The 14,628-nt window shown below is 36.2% G+C and overlaps 1 protein-coding gene across 1 annotated transcript; it reads right to left on the bottom strand.

The window, feature by feature from the left end:
* Window positions 1-949: 949 nt before the first annotated feature.
* Window positions 950-8,657, bottom strand: LOC121419142. The gene is made up of 5 exons (XM_041613472.1): window positions 8,538-8,657; window positions 4,924-5,198; window positions 2,846-3,688; window positions 2,008-2,161; window positions 950-1,361 (listed from the first exon to the last, which is right to left on the bottom strand). Exons 2-5 carry the CDS (start codon window positions 5,190-5,192, stop codon window positions 1,245-1,247), a joined length of 1,383 nt encoding a protein of 460 aa, XP_041469406.1. The 5' UTR covers window positions 5,193-5,198; window positions 8,538-8,657; the 3' UTR covers window positions 950-1,244.
* Between the last annotated feature and the right edge of the window lie 5,971 nt (window positions 8,658-14,628).

Below are 14,628 nucleotides of genomic sequence, written 5' to 3' on the forward strand. Positions count from 1 at the left end.
CCCTGGCGGCTCCCAGAGACATGCCTCTACACCATAAAGGTGCCGGATGACTATCGGATAGAGCTGACCTACCTGTCCATTGATTTTCTGAAGTCTGACTTCTGCAAGACGAACTCTCGTTCTTGATCTCGGTGACAGTATCGCGGTTCCAACGTTTTAAGTACTACTATAACCCTAAAAGGACCCCCCCCCCTCAACGTTTCGCGCGATTTTGACAAAACCTGGGGTTATTGATTGACAATATTGGCCTCATAAAGAAAAGCGGTGTTGTTATTCTAAAATTTTCAGATTTTATTATGCTGTTATGCATGCTTACTACCTTGCAGTTATAACTTTTTATCATTAAGATCTAGTCATTCTAGTATACAGATCTTGATCCCTTGATAAATTCGATCAGTAAAAAGAGAAAAAATAGAAGGAAAAAATAAGACGAGGGTGAAGAAAAAGACGACCCCAACTTCACCACCAATATCCAACATTCCACGAAGATTCATAATATATTGATGTTAATGTTGAATAAAATGGGTAATGTATTTGCATTCTACAAAACTACTAATCAATTAATTTTAGTTACTGGTTCTATTATTAAATACAAACGTAACACTTTCGAATTCACATCTCATTGTGCAATGATATTCACTTTCATTCCTTTAAAACTCATCGGGATTTTTCAAGGAAAATGATCAGTTGAAACTCCTCTAATATAATTGTAGTTCTTCAGAATCACGAATAGTTCGGTTTGTAAAGAAGTTTATTCTATCGCTTGAAATTTTGTTTCACGCTTTTCATTCAGCGCATCCGAGATTAGCTTACAACCCAAAATCACCCTTTAGTTATTTTGAATAAAAAGTAGCCATTCAAAACAAATTGCAATCTTATAGAGAATTGGGTCAATGATGATATTTAAAAAGGTATTTTATGTGACACTTATGTCATTTAATTTCCGTTGTCATTATTAAAGCCTCGTCGTAAAGTAGGCAGATGCAGACATTTAGGAAGATCACGGCTTATTTACATGATTTAAGACTGGCAATAATTGAGAAGTATATCTCATGAATATATACGCTTGTAACACTATAGTTTGGGGAAAATGGATTTTCATCTGGAGATTTTGTATGTAAAATAATGCTATGTAATTGGCTAACTTGACAATATGACACACTTCTGACCTATCACGATGTGTTGCTATAATACTAGTCTCAAATCGATCAATTTCTTGCTTGGTGTTTGACCATTCAGTCCTATTATGTTTTAATATCTTCTGGTTGGCTGACAAGCGACCTCTGCGTAATTTTCAAGAGTTTCTGCGAAGTCCGAAGTCTTTGTTGTAAATTTTGTTTCTCATCCAAAAGATCCCGTAACTGTATAACATAATCCATGAAAATTGGAAATAGAAAGCAAATTCATTCGTGTGACCTGCCTGATTTTATACATATATTCATGTTGCAACTTTATCAAAAGCATTTATTCGCATAGTATTTCACTTTAAGTCGGTAGTACTAGCAGCTCTCCGTTATCATTTAGGTTGAGCGTTACTCCCCAGATGAGAAGACCAGCTTTTTATAAGTTTTCAGGTTAAAATGACTTAGACATCTAGTTGGTTTTATAAAAACATTTTTTTATTTTTTCTTAAATTTTGTCAAGCCACAGAGAGCAGATCCCCACAAGACATGTAAACTAAATGAAATAAACTGTGTTCACGATGAATGAATGTGTTTTTTTAAAGTGGATCGATAAAGATGTGGTATATTATGTATACAAGCTTCTGAATGCAAAACATTTTTTTACTATTAATGGCATTTATTGTAAGACGTCACAAATTTGAAACTTGAAAAATGCATTAACTTTATCAATAGGTTTCACCGAGCCTTGATGTTTTTATACATTTTCTACTTTTATCAAATCCAAATTGACAGGGCAACCTAGATTGAGTTGAGGTAAACAAGGTAAACATATTCTGTCAGAAAAAAAAATCGTAAAATGTAGACAGAAAAAGAGAAGGCGTACCTGATCTTGGAGTTTAGCGGAGTTGGTTTCGGCAATGCCTAGTCTGCTCGTGAGGCGTTTATTCTGATCGTGGATTGTTCCACATTCAACCTTGAGCTCATGCAGGACTTCGTGATTCTTCTTTTGGTCATCGCTGAGATCGTAGAACGCTTTCCTGAGAAAAAAAATGAAATTACTGAAATATCGATGCCAGATCATAGACTACGTATACATTACAGCGCATGGATGCAATCTGCGGCGATTAAAATAATGCAGTCAAACCCATTATTCCCCCCATCCCCCCCCCAAAAAAAAAAAGAACTCCGATTTGAACCGATCATGAGCATGCATCTTTCCCCCTTTTTTAGAGTTGAATTTGAAGATTTCGGTTCAAAATTTGGACAGAAATCTTTTTGTAACGGCATTAAAATCCCAACACTTTCCTCATGTTTGTGATCGCATTGAGCTGAGACCCTATTGTGATATTTTGTGGTCATTTTAGTTTCATAAGTTATTAGTTTATCTATATTCATCAGCGTAATGAGCCAAAAATTTAAAGGGCCACACATGGCGTAAAGGGTGTAATTCTAAAAAGCTCCGAGCGACCTAAAGCAAGCGAGCAAATCTTTTAATCTTTTAATACAACAACTTGTTTTGTGATAGATTTTAACATAATTTTCAAAAAATGCTATCATATTTCATCCTGTCACCTTTCCTATTTTTTTCTCTCACTTTAGTCTTGGTCGTGGAACTCTTTTTTTTTTGGGGGGTCATGGGTTCCAAACGTGCTCCCCAATTAATATATATGCCAGTGATATTTTTCTAATGAGATGAAACTTACGTTCACTGCGATACTCACCAGTTCTGTTTGTGAGCTTGGAGTGCTTTGGACCAGCCTGCCGCAGGGTCGTTTTCATAGTTACCGACCATTACTTCTTCGTCATCACTGATAGAGTCGGCAGACATTGAAGACTCTTCAATTCCTCTTTTCGGCTCTGGTGAACACGAACATACCGACTGATCGACTTGGAGCGCTCCAGTAGAGCACATCTCTTCAACCTTATCCGCAAGCTCTTGTAGCCTGTCCACCAAGTTTCTATCTGTAGTCATTTCTGCTATTTGACTTTCAAGCTCTTCCACCCGCCAAGTCAATCTTTGATTGTCATCTTTCAGTTTGGCACATTCCAATTCCCTCTCCTTTCTCTTCCTCTGTAACCAAAGAAGAGTTCCAACAAGATTGTAATACTTTGTCAAAACATAGGCCTCTTCATTCTCTAACGATAAAGTGCCCGTGCAGAAGGTTTCCGTCGTCTTCACCAGGGCCCAGTTGCTCGCCTGGGCATCGCGAATTGTCTTTTGCATGGTGTTGTAACTCTTGGACAGTTTGTGGCTCAAGTGTTCCAAATCCTTAATGACCAACTGAGTGTCTCGCATCGCTCGGAGAATAAAGTCGAAGTGGTCATCCTTGCTGATGGCCTGTTCGTTTTCCAGGAGAGAACCAGCGCGATTATGATGACGAAGAGTACTGATGCGGGAATTGATGCAGTCGCAAATGGAGGACGTTGTGGATCGTCGAGGTGGCTCTGATGGCTTCAACGTTGCGGTTTGCATCGAAGCATCCACAACTGATTTTAGATTAGCCATCTTTGATGAGAGGCGATTTATCAGGTGCTTCATATCCTTGGGAAGACGTCGTTTCTCTCTGTGGAAACGTATAGATTTGGAAATTCAGAGCAATATGTGCATTCCAGGGAGATAATGTATTAGACAAGCACAGAGTAGACATGGAGCAAGACCATGAAGACATCCTCCCAAGATTTCTGAGATGATTGAAGACCTTCCCCTTTCCACCGTCATGGAATTATTACAACCATTATCGAAAGGAAAATCATGATGTTTTATATTTGATATTAGCCTTATAAAGATTTTGAAAACTTAAAAACACCAACATATTCAACCAAATCGATGGTCAGTAATAACCTTTTATGGATGAAATCATCATCCATCAATATTGATAATTTCATCAAAGCAGAAGCTTAAATAGTGGCGACGTATAAACATAAGCTGGATAACCTGATTATGGAGAAAAGAGCAAAAGAAATGTCCACTTAAAGGCATGTTCCAGGCTGGAGATATTTGTATCTCAATAGAGTAAAATTCCCGGAGCAAAATGCTGAAAATTTGATTCTGCTCTGTGAACTTTACTCTATTTATTTAGATATAAATATAATGACCATCCCTTTAAAAAGAATCAAATCAATACAGTGGTGTTTATAAGTTAGTGAAACCCAATAGGAAAATGCACTTCTATACATTCTGAATTTTGATTGTAGACACACAATATCCGTCGAGCCGAAAGAAATAATCTTTATTGAATGTAATCTTTTATCACCTGACTCGGGGGGGGGGGCACTTACATTCGCTAGGAAAATTACGTGTTTTGGGTCGAATATGCGGGGACGATAAGACAAAATTAAAATGTTTTATAAAGGATGTCCTTTTTGCCCCCAAACTTCGTGTTTAGAGTCCGATTTGCCCGAGGTGTAGAAGGTGGGGTCGTACTAAACCAAATAAGGTAAAGCCGACGACAGAAGGACCCGTAACAATAAAACATTCCTGTACTTGTTTAGGGGTTCATTTCAGGGAATATTTGCCAAGAGTATCGTTTTGTTTCCAATACTTGTTAAGGGTAGGGTTTCACACACCAATACTTAAGGGGTGCATTTTCAGAAAATGGAAATTTCGTGTTTAGGGTGCTTTTCGACCCCCATGGTCGCGCATGGTATGCACTCGTGAATGGAAGTGGCCCCCCGGGACCTGACTTCAGAATGAAATATCTAAAAAAAAAAAAAAAGGCAGATTTTGAATACTTGATTCATTTTCTGGTGGGGTTCACTAACTTTTTAGCACCACTGTTTATTGCTTGGCATATTATACCGAGGGAGCTTGAAATGAGGAATTAATCCGATCTCTGGACCAGGAACCCAATTTTTCGACTGACGAGGTGGCTTTTCATTTTGTATACAGACATCCTTCGTTTGGGCCAACTCGGTCAATATCCTGTCGATTCTCTCCACCGAAGCCCGGCGATAGAAATCCTGGTACTTGATGGGCAAGAGAGATCCGTCGCGACCGACGACAAAGCCTTTGTCATCGACGGCAACGGGGACGCCGTTGATGGATATGTGTCCGTTTCTGACCACCATGGTTATCTGTTTTAGGGTGAAAATAAAATATCAATTATACATGTAATAGGTGCGTGCGAGTGCTGATAGTGTGTGTGCTTGTGTATGTTTGATAGAAAGAGTGGGAATGTAAAGACTTAAGTTGTACGTACAGAAAATGGGGGGGGGGTGAATATAATATATTGTCACATTGGAACAAGCAAATAAACACAATACTCACATCAGCCATGCCTTTAAATCATATTCTTTATTTCTGAAGTATACTATGCTTTTATCTCTCTCCAAATAACACTGTTCTTCAAACAATTTCCACGCTGCAAAACCGTAACTGTCACTAAGACTCAAATAACAATATTCTTCCAACAATTTCCACACTGCATTACTGTCCTGTATTGACCTCATCATAACCTCTCTAAATCTACTCCTAATCCAATACCATTACATTTACTTAATATCCAAATACCTTTGACATTATTAAATACATCATTCCGAACCACTTCCTTATGTGCTAACAGGCGCGGATCCAGGAGGGGGCCGAGCCGGCCCCGCCCCCCCCCCTATTTTTGACAACCTGCAGAAAAAATCTTAATAGAAACTACGGAAAACAGAAAGAAAACTAAGAAAAAGGTATTATACCCATGATGTGTAATTTACAGCCTCGTAACAGCCGGCCCGACCCCGAAAGGAAAGAAGAAAAATGTGACGGGAAGAATTGGTAAATAGACTTAATATAAAATTTTCGCTCGCGCTTCGCGCTCGCATTGCCTGTGTAATGAATCTCATTCAAGAGGATTAGTGACACCTCATACATCCAGTTCTGAAATCAATTTGCACACAATAATTTAGCTCGCACATCAAGCTTTCGTTATTTCGTTTGATTTACACTGTTGTATTAAAATTTTCAGCTCGCGTTGTTTAGTTGGAAACTTATCCTTGTTCATGATTATAAAAACTGCTCATAATCTTCAGTTCTAAGGCCATAAAATATCAAAGAATTTTAGCTCGCGCTTCGCGCTCTTATTATATCTTAAGACCACATGAGATACCTTATCTTGTTTATAACAATAAAAACTAACATATACTTAAGACTTCAGTCTTTAGTTACCACCCCCTGAAAAACCAACCAAAAAAAAATTAGATTATAGCGCCCAAACGAGAAAAATGTTGATGAAAATATTTTTCGCCCCCCCCCCTATTGGCGAAAGCTGGATCCGCCCCTGGCTAAAGTATACGCACTCGCTCTACAATAATGAACAGAAAATACTATGCGCTGATAATTGTTCTCAAAATCCAATCACGCTCATTGTCTCAATTCCATACGTCACCAGTTTTTGATGAATAGTTCATACTCCAAGAAGAATCAATGCTTTAAAGTTTTAATCAACAAATTCAGAGTCCTGCTGTCGCCCACCTCGCTAAACAGCACTCCATCGGCGTCTAAGTCATGTACGTCGAAGTTAAGGATGGGAAGGGTAGTCTTGAGGACTCCATGATGATGTATTTAAAAAAAAACCTTTGACATATACTTCTTCACCATTGGATGAAGAAGTATATGTCATTTTTTTTAAAGACATCATCATGGAGTCCTCAAGACTAGGAAGGGGGTGCATCCTGTCCCAGACTAAGTGCCATCTAAAATTGAATAACGGCCAGTAAACACTCTACTATACATATGGTTCGTATCAAAAAAAACGGGACAGATTTGAAAAGTCTATAAAATTTTAGTTTCAAATTATTATTTCTATATTTTGGTGTTAATAGGTGCTCTAAGGTCTGGTCTTTCAAATGCTATTAAAAAAATTAGTTTTGTTCATGCTTGAGTGAACACGGGACGTTTTTGTTGGGGGTTTAAAAAGAGGCTTGCGCCAGAATTGCAGAATGTGAGTGATATGATGATCGGACTTCTTGCATATTAGCAGACTTCCTCTTAACCTTTTCATTATCTTTGCCATAATTTTCAAATAATGCAGTCAAAATTCAATTTCAGATCTATTTATTTGCTTGAATTATTCTGTTATTTCTTTTTAATATGCTCTCTGTTAGCTTTGAATATTCCTTCTTCAAGCTAAAATTATTTTTTTTCAACCGAATTATGGGAGAGCATGGATTTTTTTATTCAAATCCTTTCATTATGTGCTACAAAGATTATGGTGCCTTTTGAACAAAGCCACACAGATGGGTGGGCGCTCGGGTTGCTCCCCCCCCAATTAAAAAAATCATGACCCCAAAAAAGTGGACAGGAAATAAAAGGACAGATAGAAAGTAAAATATATTATTTTCTGAATACCATGTCAAAATCTATCACAAAATTTGATATTGCAATTAAAAAAGTGGGAATATTTGCGTGCTCACTTCGCTCGCTCACAACTTTTTAATGCATTTTACCCGATCTGCCATATCTAGCTCCTTCAAAATTGACTCAATACACCATTGTCATTGAAAGACATGAATCCCTTCCTGTGTTTCCTGTCAAGCAATTAAACTTGGTCAAGGAATTAATGACCCATTGAAAACTAGATTCATGTCTTTTAAAGGTACATAACATTATTTGTTTCACATAATAAAACGATTTTAATAATCACAAGTTTTCCCAATTAATCATTCAAATCTTCTTGCTTGGGTTGACAAAAAAAATCTTCTTTTCTCAGTTACTTATGAAGGAAAATTAAAAGGTAAGAGAAGATTAAATGAAAAACGAAATAATTCAATTAATTAAATAACTTTGTAAATGAAATTTGAGAGCATAATTCGAAAATTGTGGCACAGATAATGAAAAGGTCAAGAGGAAGTCTCCTGATTAGCAAGAAGTCTGATCATTGTATTACACATATTCTGCAATTCTGGCGCAAGCCTCTTTTTGAACCCCCAACAAAAATGTCCCGTGTTCGCTCAAGCATGAATAAAATTTATTTTTTTTAATTGCATTTCAAAGATAAGACCTTAGAGCATCTATTAACACCAAAATATAGACATCATTATTTGAAACAAAAATTTTATAGACTTTTCAAATCTGTCCCGTTTTTTTTGATACGCACTGTATATATGGTTCGGATTCTATGAATAGTTATTCATAAATAAAGCACTAAAGCATCTTAATAAATAATTACTAAATAATTCAAAATCTATGACATCCTTCCATCTTGAAATGCTTACATAAATTAGTGTTTTAAACTTCAAACAATAATAAGGATAAAATTCAAAGAATTCTATTAAAGGGTTTACTCAAATACTTTATAAATAGATCATACAAAGAATCATCCATTTCTATATTAAAGTATCCTTTATCATAAGTCAGTATTGTTTCTTTCACATATATTGTAATTTCTGTTACTTTCAAAACATACCAAAGCTCAAAAGTCAACTCACCTGTGGTGCTGAATTTAATATGTGTATACAGAATTGATGAAATACCCTGTCAAAACAGGTTCTTCTCCTGCTCTATAAAACTTTGAGAATTATAAGACTAAACCAGAAAATATTACATTAACTGAAATCTCCCGAGTATCCATACCCAGGCTTGGCATGTCCTTCTCTAACTGGCAGGGTGTGTCTGCCCCAAGTGTATCTTTCTACATGCTCACTACAAGGAGCATGTCCAAAGGTAATTTGCATATTTGCACCTGAAAATTCCTAAACACAAAACCTATCCTGGGCTGAATAAAATCAGGCATGCAGCTCAATTAACTATTGCATTAAAGTTTCTATAGACTAGACAACTTTACACTAAGAACTTAAACCTCTTTATCCAGCACTGATTAACATACATTTCAACTACCTCAGGCACAAGATAAACTTAATATAAGACCCTTTCACACTAGAAAGTTAATCTTCAAGTTTCACACTAATCCCATTTCACTATCATTCACCACCAATGGCACAAAAAGCACGTTACATTACATTCTTACATTCTCTATTTTACGTCTCTCTGATCTGTATCATTTTAAGATACGCACAAGTAAATGCAATTCTAAATCCACTGTGACACATATACTCCTTTAATTTCCACACAGGCGATTTGGGTTTTTCATCTCAAAAAGTTCAATGATAAGCAACCTTTCAATAGGTGAAACGAATTCAATTTCCTAAGTTTGGTCTAAAGGAACTGAACTTAATTATTTTGAAGTGGGGTATACAACAATCCCATCGATAATGTGAGTATCAAGGGTCTGCAATAAGGCGCCTTTAATTCATCTATAGTGTCAAAGTTGCACGCTGTTTCAGATGTCTCAGTTTGTGACGCTAATGACTGAGAAGCAATATCCATAAAACACGTAGGCATTGTATTGAAGTGAAAAGTGTGCTACATCAGGAGGCTATTTATAAAACATCTTTCAAAATCAACAGAAAAATGACATTAGATAAAAGCAGAATAATTATCGACAAGCATAGATACCCGAGAGCCGTCATCTGCTGTACATCTTGTAACATCAATGCTTCCTGACCCGGAAAGACCCATTTTGAATTCACTTGGGATTTCATTCAACTTTTCCATATCTGTTATCTGAAGCGTAGTCACATTAAAAAAATTATATCTTTTGCAACATTTCTCAATCTGTCTGTTGTGAAATCTTTGTGGGGATTGATCTTCACTCTGTTTTAGTTCTGATGAGACGACCGGCTCCTAAGATATGTGCATAACGATTGTTGTGTTTGCAAATGCTATCTTGATTTTGTGTCGTCAAGGCCTGTATTATTCGCGCATGCGCAAAACTTTATTCAACGCGCTTGGGTTCAACAAATAATTATGACGCAATAGTAACATTTTGTTTTCGAGAATGACGGCAAGGTTAAACGGTAATATAAGAAGAAATATGTCAATTTATAGAATCGGATGAGTTGCATTAGAACTGATGTATCTGCGCAGTTTCTTATGTCACGTTTTGGGTGAACAATCTATAAATGCTGCCCTTTTCCATGCTTTCTATGGATATGTGTGATTTCGCCCCAAAAGTCTGTATAGATTTTTCGTCAGTGTAATTTTTTTTGGCATTCAAAAAACAAAGAATACAAACAGATCAAAGACAAGATCAATCAAACTTGTACATGATAGAGAAAATAAGACCTGGATGAGAGTTGGAGAGGCTGCCTGGGTATGGAAAAAGGCTAACTTAATAGCAATAACCCACAGGTCTTCCCCCACAAACCTCACAACCCCATCCAGGTCATAACACTAATGGTGAAAATAAAAATAAAATGAAGATATTTAGAATCGGCAAAATACAATGGTCATACATGTGACTTGGTCACCTCAAGCCAACCCCCACAATACCTCCCCAATCACATCATTATGTATCTATACAAGCATTAGAATGATAAGCATCAAACATTAAAGCAATCGTAAATTTAAAATAATAAAATAATACTGCATCTACCATAAATAATGGGAAATAAGACAATAAGAACATACAAAACCATGTAAGAGTGATCAAATGACATAATGTGAGGCTTAAATAGGCCGGATTAGATTTAGTATATAAATTATGAATAAACTTGCTCTTTAGTTGAAATTGGTCATTGGGGAAAATAATAAATTAAACATTATAGAAGGAAATATCATTATAAATCAGACATCTAATTATTAAAAAAAACACATTTTCATTTCAATCAGGCAATGTTATCCTATCCTTGATACTAGACATTTCGAAAGGGGGCGATCGGGTATTTTTCACAACGCAGCAAAAACAAGTCTCTAAATAATGCTCCAAAGGGTCATCAAACATGTCAAATGGGGTGCCATCTCCTTTTTCTTTTGTTCTTAGTGTTCGATGAATTTTAGGTTAAATTTATGGTTTCTTTTCAGCTGCTCGGAAAAACAATGGTGATAACTTAAGGTTATCGTGGCAACAGGAATGTTTTATTGATAATTATCATTTTCATACTCGCCATTATCACCATCATCACCATAATTGTTATCATAACACATGCACACTATTAACAATAACTGTTGCCCGTACTGTGATGACATTAATCATTTGAATTATTATTACTATAATCGTCATCATTGTCATAATTCTTTCGATAACCAGATAACACAATTTCCTCAAAGTAAATTTATGGCAATAAAGCACATAAGCATACAAACACGGCCCAAGTAAACGAGATGTTTTGATGATGCATGGAAAAGAACGAAAGAGGTCAGGCTCACGCGTGAAAGTTTTAAGGTACTTTAATCGAATTCAAAAGAGGTCCAACCAACTTTATCATACTAAATCGACACGATTGACAATATCAAATGTCAAACAACCAATTATACCAGTAATATGAGTAGGGAAGGCCTTTAAGTAATCCTCAGGTATGAGTTGTTTATGTCATTATGTATATCTATCAAGAATGTCTTATCATGTGTTATATTTTTCTGGAAATCAAATAAACATAAGCAATCTTTTTTTAAGCAGAAGCATTATCGCGTCAAACAAAACAAAATAAACTAGAAATTTGACGTGTCCAAAGGACACAGATGCTCCCGCCTTGAGTTATTAACAGTTAAAAAGGAGATTGTTGTGAATAAAATTATGCTCATTAATATGCTCTGCTCATTGTACTTTGACTCATTGATTGAAAGACAGACCAATTTGTGTTAATAGACTTTGAAAAGAACATCTGTTATACACAACCAAATGAAGAACTTCACTTTGTTTAAAAAGTAAATTGAAGAACATCTTCAGAAACTACATGAAAAAGCTATTACAATTTGTAACAACATGCTGTAGAAAACAATGTGATCCCTCTGCCAACTTGATCTCACTGGATAGAATAATTGTGTGAGAGAGAAATGTGTTATTATGTGGGTGCAACATGTTACCCGGCACCACGACTAGGACGCGGATCACAGTACTCACAACCAGGCCTTAATATGTGTGTATCTACATGTATATAAGCAATATTGATAAGGGGTAATCCCCTTAAAATATTCATATGCTGTAACCAGCATTTTGCAATTATGTTCAAGCAAAAAGATTGTTTAACAAGTGGAATGCCTATAGCGGTCTCACCTGCATCACGCGATTCAATATGGCAGCAGTGCTGACTTTTAACAAGTGGAATGCCTCTGGCCGTCTCACCTGTATCACGCGGTTCAATATAGCAGCAGTGCTGACTTTGAAAACTACTCTAACTCGCACAAGATGTTCAGTGATCCATGGTTACTCTTATGTCCACTTTTTATGAACTAGACCAATAAACTTACAGAGATATTATGGTTATTTAACAAAAAAACCCAACATGGCCAAAGTTCATTGACCTTACATGACCTTTGACCTTGATCATGTGACCTGAAACTCAGAATGTTCAGTGATACTTGATTACTCTAATGTCCAAGTTTAACGAACTAGACCAATAAACTTTCAAAGATATTTGTTTGCTTGAAATTTATTTCTGCGTTCAACATGTTCAACATAATACAACATAATCAATAATTACATAGATTTTACATATATATACATTTTAGACACACGTATCATTTACAATCTCTTTCTGAATATAAAAAAAAACATATGAAAAATATTATTCAACTCAATTTCAGAACGCAGGAGATATGATGGTAAACCAACAAATACCCCCAATTTGGCCAAAGTTCATTGACCCTAAATGACCTTTGACCTTAATCATGAGACCTGAAACTTGCACAAAATGTTCAGTGATGCTTGATTACTATTATGTCCAAGTTTCATGAATCAGATCCATAAAATTTCAAAGTTATGATAGGAATTCTACAGATACCCCCATTCGGCCAAAGTTCATTGACCCTGAATGACCTTTGACCTTGGTCATTTGACGTGAAACTCATGCAGGATGTTCAGTGATACTTGATTAACCTTATGTCCAAGTTTCATGAACTAGGTCCATATATTTTCTAAGTTATGATGACATTTCAAAAACTTAACCTCAGGTTAAGATTTTGATGTTGATTCCTCCAACATGGTCTAAGTTCATTGACCCTAAATGACCTTTGACCTTGGTCATGTGACATGAAACTCTAAAAGGATGTTCAGTAATACTTGATTGACCTTATGGCCAAGTTTCATGAACTAGGTCCATATACTTTCTAAGTTATGATGTCATTTCAAAAAATTAACCTCAGGTTAAGATTTGATGTTGACGCCGCCGCCGTCGGAAAAGCGGCGCATAGTCTCACTCTGCTATGCAGGTGAGACAAAATACAAAATAAAACTATAAAATAATTATTCACAAAACACCATTCATATGATACAATACTACGTTCATTGATATTTGACCTTGATCATGTGACCTAAAACTTGTCAGTGATACTTGATTACCACCCCTATATCATCATTATTTTTATACACTATATCTATATACTTTGATAGTTATGACAGCAATCTAATAATTACCTCTAAAATGGCCAAAGTTCAATGACTTTAAATGACCTTTGACTTTGGTCATGTGACCTGAAACTTGCATGAGATGTTCAGTGATACTTAATAACTCTTGTGTACACGTTTTATGAACTAGACCAATACACTTACACGGATATGATGGTAATTCAATAAATACCCCTAACATGGCCGAAGTTCATTGACCTTATATGACCTTTGACCTTGGTCATGTGAACTGAAACTCGGACGGAAAATGTTCAAATATACTTGATTACTCTTATGTCCAAGTTTCATGAATCAGATCCATATACTTTCAAAGTTATGATGGTAATTCAACAGATACACCCATATTACGGCCAAAGTTCATTGACCTTTGACGTTGGTCATGTGACCTGAAATTCGCACAGGATGTTCAGTGATACTTGATTACTCTTATGTCCAAGTTTTATGAACTAGACCAATAAACTTCCAAATTTATGACGGTAATTCAACAAATACGCCCAACTTGGCCAAAGTTCATTGTCCCTAAGTGACATTTAACCTGAATCTTGCACAGGTCGGTGTACAGTGATACTTGATTAACCTTATGTCCAAGTTTCATGAACTAGGTCCATATATTTAAGTTACGCCGCCGCCGTCGAAAAAGCGGCGCCTATAGTCTCACTCTGCTTCGCAGGTGAGACAAAAATGCCTACAAGTATCAATGTGAGAAAGGTAAATGGTGCAATAAAAAGTATTTAACAATGACTGGGTGATCTTTGAATTGCATACATCAAATTCGCAGTTGGCCTGGATTTCAGTGTCATCTACCTACACACACCAATAACTTTTTTAATTTTGTTATTCCCAAAGTTACTATTCAGAAACCAACTTGCATGAGTTATGACGTTTGACTTGCGGACTTCGCAATCGAACTTAGCCTGTATTTTGCTTTGAAATCTGTTAATTATTCAAATTCTCCTAAATTACTATGCAGAAACCAACTTGCATATCTACAATGAGCTGTTACCTTTGACCTGTGGGCTCCGATTTCAAACTTAGCCTGTAAGTTGGTGTCCGTACCCAGACACCAAATTTTTAATATCTGGTGAATATTTCCAAAATTATGCGGAAACCAACTC

Source organism: Lytechinus variegatus, chromosome 7 (assembly GCF_018143015.1).
Source record: "Lytechinus variegatus isolate NC3 chromosome 7, Lvar_3.0, whole genome shotgun sequence".
NCBI lineage: Eukaryota > Metazoa > Echinodermata > Echinoidea > Temnopleuroida > Toxopneustidae > Lytechinus > Lytechinus variegatus.

Bases quoted from the DNA above. Each gene is read 5' to 3' on its own strand.
- LOC121419142 (XM_041613472.1), bottom strand. From the start codon at position 5,192: ATGGTGGTCAGAAACGGACACATATCCATCAACGGCGTCCCCGTTGCC. The intron at 3,689-4,923 runs GTATAATATGCC...ACGTTTCCACAG, and splicing joins CCTCATTTCAAGCTCCCTCG to AGAGAAACGACGTCTTCCCA. The intron at 2,162-2,845 runs GTGAGTATCGCA...TTTTTTTCTCAG, and splicing joins CAAGCTCACAAACAGAACTG to GAAAGCGTTCTACGATCTCA.